The 8,713-nt window shown below is 39.1% G+C and overlaps 1 protein-coding gene across 1 annotated transcript; it reads left to right on the forward strand.

Moving 5' to 3' along the window:
- Nucleotides 1-762: 762 nt before the first annotated feature.
- On the forward strand, nt 763-2,862 carry zgc:162730 (uncharacterized protein LOC564559 homolog). The gene is made up of 2 exons (XM_063016977.1): nt 763-873; nt 1,056-2,862. The coding sequence occupies exons 1-2, from the start codon at nt 844-846 to the stop codon at nt 2,064-2,066; spliced, it is 1,041 nt and encodes a 346-aa protein (XP_062873047.1). The 5' UTR covers nt 763-843; the 3' UTR covers nt 2,067-2,862.
- Nucleotides 2,863-8,713: the final 5,851 nt, after the last annotated feature.

Raw genomic sequence — 8,713 nt, forward strand, 5'->3', positions numbered from 1 at the left:
AAAATGTACAAAGCAAGGGATAGGATACAGTCAGTAATTGTATACACAACAAAAGTTTATCTCTGTTGTAGGTGTAGCTTTAAAAAATAATAAACGAATGTATAGACTATATAGGTGTACCTAATAAAGTGCACGGTGAAGCATTAATAGTGAACCGTCATGAAGCAAGCATGCTAACAGTTTACGGTAAGTGTCCGTGTAGTTATGCAACCGTTTAGCGAAACTTTACTTTCGTTCCAGTCACATAAAGGTAAAAATAGGAATTTTTGTCTGGAATATAAAAAGTATTACTATACCTGACTATGTTTTAATATACAGACAGAGTTCGCTTTCAGTTTTTTTTTTTAAGTTGTGGTTTTATAGTGCAAGGGTCGTTAGCTTAGGTTGCTAACCGCAACTCGGGCAACGATAAACAAAACAAACATATTATTATAAACGTGCTTAATGTGTAAAACTTATACAACTGCGAACACGTAAGAGCTCATATTGTCCCCCGAATTAATTTAGTATAATATAACTTGTATAATAACGCTTGTAAAAGGAAAAAGTTTTATATATGTATAAAACTACACGTTTGATAGAGTTAAAGCCAAACCGAACCGTAATAGTGGACCATCTCCGGTAACTCGTTTAGATTCGGGCTGGCCACGCCCACTCCCCAAAGTGACGTGAACGGCAAGTTTCTCGTGAGCCCCGCCCGTCAGGGAGGAGTGAGACGTCAAACCTTCCGTTCAGCTCCCTTTATATAGCACACAGACTGAAGCCTCCACACGGACTAAACTGCTACGTATCATAATAACTCGTCTTTTTTATTTCAACTTCTGACAACCAGAGAATTTTACCATGTCTGACACATACCACGACCTTATTCGGGTAAGTTACTCACTTATATGTATATAAAGTGCGCGTGTGTGTGTTTTAAAGTTAGTTTATGCGGCTTGTTTATCGAGTTGTTGTTTTGCTCAGCTCACTTGACGTACGTGGCAATTTTTTCTTGTTGCAAGTTTGGACCTGAAAGCCGTTTAATCTAATATTTTGTTGTCTTTTCTCTTTAGAACCTGATAAACGTTGGCCTGAACGACGACTTTCTTCATGAACATTCAAAATCAACACTGCCTCTTCAGTCCTCCTCCCTTTTCTCCCCCAAAAGCCTCAGCTCTGAAAGACTAACCGAGGAGACTTTCAGTTGGCCATTCGACATATGGAGCGAAAACGAGCCCAGGAAACCTCAGTATCCCTTCAGAGCCGACCGTTCCATGAGTCTGACCGACAACTATTCGTCGAACTTTACCCCCAGCAACAACACGAAGCCTGCCGACGTTCCCCCTCCACCAGGATTCCCACCTTTGGCACCTCAGCCTTCAAACCGGTATAAGACAGAACTCTGTCGAAGCTTTCAAGAAAGCGGCAGCTGCAAGTATGGCAACAAGTGTCAGTTTGCGCACGGTGAAAATGAACTACGAGGTCTCCACAGGCACCCCAAGTACAAAACTGAGGCGTGTCGCACGTTCTACAACTTTGGATACTGTCCCTACGGAAGCCGGTGCCACTTCATCCACGAGGAGAAGCACTCTGCTCTGCAAACGCTCAACCAGAAGACCCAAGCTCCTGCCAGCCAACACCCACGACTTCTTCGACAGAGTGTGAGCTTTGCCGGGTTTCTCGGCTCTCGTAGTATCTCCCCTCCAGTCCCTTACGAGCCAATGGGCTTCAGTCGGGCCCCGTCTGTGTCTCCACCACCGGCTGATATCTTGTCCCCAGCGTTCAACGACTCGAACAGTGAAATGTTTCTATTTACCCAGAACAAACCTGAAGCTGAGGTCCACAACCTAAAGTCTCTACGCTGCATGTGTAGCCAGGGCCAGGGCCTGCCTTCGACGAACAAATGCGTGGGGCTGGAAACCCGGAGCGGTGCCAGCATGCAGCGTTTTGCCTCAGACGAGTCGCTTTCGGACGGCGAGAGCTACAGCAGCACGGGCAGCTCGAGCAGTTCCGAGTCCTTTAACTTCGATAATTCAGGCAGCAAGCGCCTCGGCGTCTTCGCTCGCATGTCTGTTTCTGAGTAACTGCCTTTTTTTTTAATCAAAGATCCTTTAAGATGACATACGAATCTTAATAATGTTCGTTTGCTTTCATTTCTGGTCATAGGAAGTTTATTTTGATACACACTCACAGTCTAAAGCTACGTTTTATTGTTTCTGTCGTTGCGTCTTCCATTTGCTTGATTTGCTAAGGCAAGCTGTACCCAGAAGACATTAGCAGAAGTGCCTTATTAGTGTCAGAACTTATGCTATTGAAAGCAGAACTAACGACCATTCCAGATGCCTGACACGTTTATTTATATCATTTATACCCAACCAGCAATGTGACAAACTTGAAAAGTTAAAAGTTATTACATGTACTCACTAAGAAATGCACTTTACATACTTGGAGAAATGTAGCATATAACCCAAAGCATTATGATCTAATGTGCCTATTTTGTACATGTAGCCTTTCAGTTTAAAAACAATCCCTCTGTTATAATTTATACAGCACACAGAAGATGTAAAACCATGTATTTATAATTTTACTATGTGACAAGGCCTGTCAATTGTAATGTTTTGACAACCTTTGCTGAAGGTGACTTTTTATCAGGGACTGTAACAGCGCAGTATTTCTGTATGTTTTAAATCCTGTATTTGCATTGTTTTTGTAATTGTATAGACTTAACTAAAGTATTTATTAAGTATTTATTAAAGAAATAGCAATGTATTTTGTACTTATTTATCAATACCTGTCGGGGTACGAGAAGTGTTTCCTCAAACTTTTGGATTTATTCTTAATTAGCCAAAAATTATTAAATAAATGCAGATTATATGAAAATATGACTTATTTGTTTTTTATTCTTGTGTTTTAATCTTATCTATGTATTTACAACATACAGTACTCCACCTCTAAACTGTGTTGACCTGTTTAGCAACATAGTTCAACATTGTTCTGGAAGTCATGGACAAATCATTAACTAAAAACGTCAGACTTGACTGCGATTCCAAGAAAACACATAAAACTGGTGAACAAAATGCACCGATCATGTCTTACATAAGCGAAGACTGTTGTGTCAATATAATGACCGTGATTATGTCAATATTTGGCCAACTTAGCATTATTTAATACCATAACAATATGCCACGATCTGACATTCTTTTTCCACTATATATTCATAATACTATGAAAATATTTCTTTATATCTGGGTTATTTTTGTAACATGCTGTAGCGTCCAATTATGTTATTTCCCTAATACATTAAACATGTGAGTATAACACTATAATACCTTTTCATAAATATGTGAACATACACCGATAGGCATAACATTATGACCACCTCCTTGTTTCTACACTCACTGTCCATTTTACCAGCTCCACTTACCATATAGAAGCACTTTCTCTACATACTTTTTTAGCCTGCTTTCACCCTGTTCTTCAATGGTCAGGACCCGCACAGAGCAGGTATTATTTGGGTGGTGGATCATTCTCAGCACTGCAGTGACACTGACATGGTGGTGGTGTGTTAGTGTGTGTTGTGCTGGTATGAGTGGATAAGACACAGCAATGCTGATGGAGTTTTTACACCTCACTGTCCCTGCTGGACTGAGAATAGTCCTCCAACCAAAAATATCCAGCCAACAGGGCCCAGTGGGCAGCGTTCTGTGACCTTTGATAAAGGTCTCGAAGATGACCAACTCAAACAGCAGCAATAGATGAGCGATCGTCTCTGACTTTACATCTACAAGGTGGACCAACTAAAAAGGAGTGTCTAATACAGTGGACAGTGAGTGGACACGGTATTTAAAACTCCAGCAGCGCTGCTGTGTCTGATCCACTCATGCCAGCACAACACACACTAACACACCACCACCGTGTCATTGTCACTGCAGTGCTGAGAATCATCCACCAACTAAATAATACCTGCTCTGTGGTGGTCTTGACCATTGAAGAACAGGGTGAACGCAGGCTAAAAATGTATGTAGAGAAATAAATGGACTACAGTCAGTAATTGTAGAACTACAAAGTGCTTCGGTATGGTAAGTGGAGCTGATAGAATGGACAGTGAGTGTAGAAACAAGGAGGTGGTCATAATGTCATGCCTCATTGGTGTATTTCCATGGTTTCAAATTAAAACCTCTGTGTGAATGTCTAAACCCATATGACCCCTAGACAACATTTTGAATGAAATAGTCTGACATGACATACCATGATTCATATATTATTAAAAACTGTCCCTAAGTTATATCATACGGTACACTCCCTCATTCCCTAGCATGTTGGATCAATATAACATAGTCAAGCCAACTATTGCATATTTTTGGAAAGCTGGATGTAGAACACAAATCCAGATGTTATGCAGCTTTCACAATACCTCTTGAATCACTGTGCATCATTTTAATCATTATTACTATCATTATTCATTCATTTATTAATTCATTGTCTATTTAACTTCCATTTTATCCTATTCAGGGTCGCGGTGGGTCCGATTCACTGGGCGAAAAGCAGGAAACACCCTGGGCAGGTCACTAGTCTATCACAGGGCAAACACAACAGTCCAAAACTGTGAGGCAACAGTGCCACCAGTGCCACATTATTATTATTATTATTATTATTATTATTATTATTAGTTGTAGTAGTAGTAGTAGTATTAGTAATAGTACTGTTGATATTGTCTTTTTTTTAATAAATAAATACAAAAAATACAGTAATAGACCATAAATAATACTTAAATGCTGTGCATAACACACATAATCATGGATTTGCTTAATTATACCTTGGCATATAGTCTGCGAAAGTCTGTGGAACAGTACTGGAGGAACTGAAAGCCATTCTTATATAGAAAAAACGTTTCCCCCAGTTGCTTGTAGTGGTTGGTGGATCAATTTAGTACCAATCAGACTATTTAGTGACCCCTCATGCTCTGTAAATAGGACATTACTGTACTCTAGTCAGAACAAAAGGAGTTATGGAGTTATGGAGTTATGGAGTTAAGGTAAGAAAGGACAAGGCTTAAACTATCGACTACCTATGTGTTTACCCATCAGTTCTTTCTTTCTTCCTTGATAAATACACCCACCTCCTCCCCATTTCCTCCACAGCTCTTTTTGTTTTACTAAGCAAATAAATAAAAAAGGGGGAAAGGGGGTTGACTTCCCAGCATGGTGAGGGTGCCACCCTGAAAGTGCCCCCCTTAGAGTCTTATAATCACTTGATATTCACTAGATGTTTATTTGTTTATTTGTAAATACATGTGTATATACAGGTATATGTCTGTGTGTACATACATGTACCGTCAAGGAGATGCTCAAAAATTTCGTTGTGCACTGTGCAGTGACAATAAAGGCATTCTTCTTCTTCTTAATCCCAGGTGTGGCCTGCACTCAAACTGTGTATAACTTGTATTGCAGCAAACTCTCACTTTAAGGGGGCAAGTGGGTCCAGTGTTGTTTTGGCTCAATCGTGTTGAAAGGTGAACTGTCGCCCCAGTCTGAGTGGGTTTCTCTAAGGATTTGCTTTAGCTAAATTCATCCGGCCCTCAATTCTTACCAGCCTTCCTGTCCCAGGTGAGCGCAGCAGACATTGTGCTTGCTGTTCCGCCCAAAAATGTCAATTTTAATCAGATAAGAGAATCTTTGATGTGCCAGTTGTATATGCCGACTTCAACAGTGCTGCAGAGATGGTTGTCTTTCCAGCCAATTCTCCAGTTTCTGAAAGGGCCATTGGAGCTCTTTTAAACTGACCATTGGGTTCTATCTTACCTATTTGACTATAGCCTTACTTTTCAAATGCCCGGTTGGAGTAATGCCCAACTTTAGAAAGTTTTAAGGTTGTGCCAAGCTTTTTTCTTTACACAATTACTCAAAAAACTCAAAGCCTTAGATGTTGCACTGATGCTCTATGCTACAGTTTGTTTTGCAGAGATCTACAGATGCCTCCCTGAGCCTAGGGGATTGGTTTTAATCCTAGCAATGCATTCTAAAGACCAAGGTATGGTTTACCTAGATAAATGTGAAGAAACTCCATTGACCTGCACTGAGCCCTGACTTTAACCCTGTTGAACACCACTGGGATTTACTAAAACATCGATTGTGAGTCAGTGGGCACAAATTCCCACATACTCCTAAACCTTGAAAAAGCCTTCCCAGAAGAGTGGAATGTAAATGTCCATGATTTTGTGATGGGATGTCCAACAAGCTCACGGTCAGGTGTTGCATTTTGATGTGATGCCACTTAAAGAGTTAAATTCTTGGTCCTTTTAGTTCTTCTTTTCACGTATGTCAGCACATACACACTCAGACACACAGGATGTGTTACCATAACAACAGGGAGAGCAAATATCTTGCCACCGGGTGTACTTCGCTTGGGTGGACGGAAGTCCTTATTGTCCTTGACACTGCAAACACACACAGCTGTTTTATGGTTACTTAAAGCTGTGTTTAAAGGTGTGATTAAAAATGTGTAGGCCACAATTGTCTTGCGGTTCTTTTTGAGCTTCTCTTTTGTGTTCATGTCCATGACTGCTGTCTTCTTTCAACATAGGAGATTTTAAATATGGGGTAGATAAGCTGCACTTTGCTTTGTAATAAACTTTAATTTATACTTGATAACAATGTTATTAGTCAGTAGTTACATCTGTAGTTATCATTTACATATTTATTATTTATTTTTATCAAACCATTCAGAGATATTTGGGCATATCATCCAGAAAGAGACCAATTTGAATAAGTTAAACCTAAAAAACTAAAGATTGAGTTTTTATAAGTATATACTGTATAAAACTATATACAATGGCACAATTTTTTACAATTTTAGCATGACTGTTCTCCTGTACACAACCATTCAGAGATATTTGGGCATATCGTCCAGGAAGAGACTAATTCCATCAAATTACACCTAAAACCTAATGACTGAGTTCAAGTATTTCATCCGCACCTATTAATAACAGGTGTATAAACAATATAAATTAAATAAAATGCTTCCAACATGGCACTATCCTTCATAATTTCAGCATGCCTATTCTCCTGTACACAGCCATTCAGAGATATTTGGGCATATCATCTAGGAAGACACTAATTTCATCAAATGAACCTCAAACCATCCACACATATTGATAACAGCTGTACGAAATAATATATAAAATAGTAAGGTCCATGAAGACATGGTTTGCCCTGGGAATGTTGCCCTGAATGTGCTAATTCTAACTAAGGGGGTCATTTCAATATGGTATACTGTGAAGTTGGGGCATAATGCTTGCATGGTATGTGTACAGGGCCAGGTAATGTTCAACATGTGTCCAAAGGATGTACTTTGTTTTTCTCCTTAAAACTCAACTCCCTAAAATGCCTGTATTGGGGATAGATATTCAAAATGCATTTAGATCTGATTGAGTAAGTAAGCAATGGACTGGCACCCTGTATATATTACATGGCCAAAAGCATCTGGACCCCTGGGATGAGGTTGTTGGGCATTCAAAGACAGTTAAAAGGTCTGGGAAGGTTTTCCACAAGTATGTCTGTGGGAATTTGTGCCTATTCAGTCAAAAAAGCATTTGTGAGGTCATTTGTGTTCAGTGGAGTTCTACCACACTTGTCAAACCATGTCTTTAAAACATATAATTTATTTTGTATAATTTATTTTTTGACACCTTTTGGCAATAGTAAAGGCAAAATATGTAACTTTATTTTGATTACTTTGTCTATTAGATAAATGTAGTTGTTTTTTGTGTGAAATTCCTTTATTGTAACAAATATTCAGTAACAGAATCAACTATAAACAAGGCAGTTATTTTTAACACTACTTGGATGTAGCATATTTTAGTGTTCAGTCCTCACTCCTTTAATCATTTTCTTTATTAATGTTTAACCATCTAAAGGTTGAACTTTAACCTCGCTTGGGTGTTCATAAACCTTTATCTCGATACACCACAAGGCAAACAGCAACTGCAGTGATTTAACTGACTGTTATTGTATAACTGTTTGATGTAATATCAAAATGAATAGCAATGCTGAAAGATAAACAAACAGAAACCCGGCTTGTACTAACACTGATTAATCTTCTGTGTCCACTGCGTGTTAAACAAAATGTACAATATATGGCCAATGGTTTGTGGACATCCCTACTAATTATAATGTATGGGTGATTGAGCCACACCCATTGCTTATGGATGTATAAATATGTAACTAAATTATACGCTTTAAACTTGTATATGCTTAAAAAATGCAGAAAATGCACTTTCCTGTTTTAGCATGACTGTAATTTGCCCCTACATGTCAGTGAGTGAATGAATATGTAGTGGATTCAGAGTTATGGATTTGATAATAATGACGGGAAAATCTCTGATTCACAAAAGTATTCAGCCATAACATTAAAACCACCTCCTTGTTACTACACTTACTGTCCATTTTATCAGCTCCACTTCCATATAGAAGCACTTTGAAGTTCTACAATTACTAACTGTAGTCCATCTGTTTCTCTGCATGCTTTTTAACCTGCTTTCACCCTGTTTTTCAATGGTCAGGACCCACAGGACCACTACAGAGCAGGTATTATTTGGGTGGTGGATCATTCTCAGCACTGCACTGACACTGAGATGGTGGTGGTGTGTTAGTGTGTGTTGTGCTGGTATGAGTGGATAAGACACAGCAATGCTGATGGAGTTTTTACACCTCACTGTCCCTGCTGGACTGAG

This window comes from Trichomycterus rosablanca, chromosome 20 (assembly GCF_030014385.1).
Source record: "Trichomycterus rosablanca isolate fTriRos1 chromosome 20, fTriRos1.hap1, whole genome shotgun sequence".
Lineage (NCBI taxonomy): Eukaryota > Metazoa > Chordata > Actinopteri > Siluriformes > Trichomycteridae > Trichomycterus > Trichomycterus rosablanca.

Excerpts from the sequence above, each read along its gene's own strand:
- zgc:162730 (XM_063016977.1), top strand. The coding sequence starts at position 844 with ATGTCTGACACATACCACGACCTTATTCGG. Across the intron at positions 874-1,055 it reads CATACCACGACCTTATTCGG|AACCTGATAAACGTTGGCCT; the intron begins GTAAGTTACTCA and ends TTTTCTCTTTAG.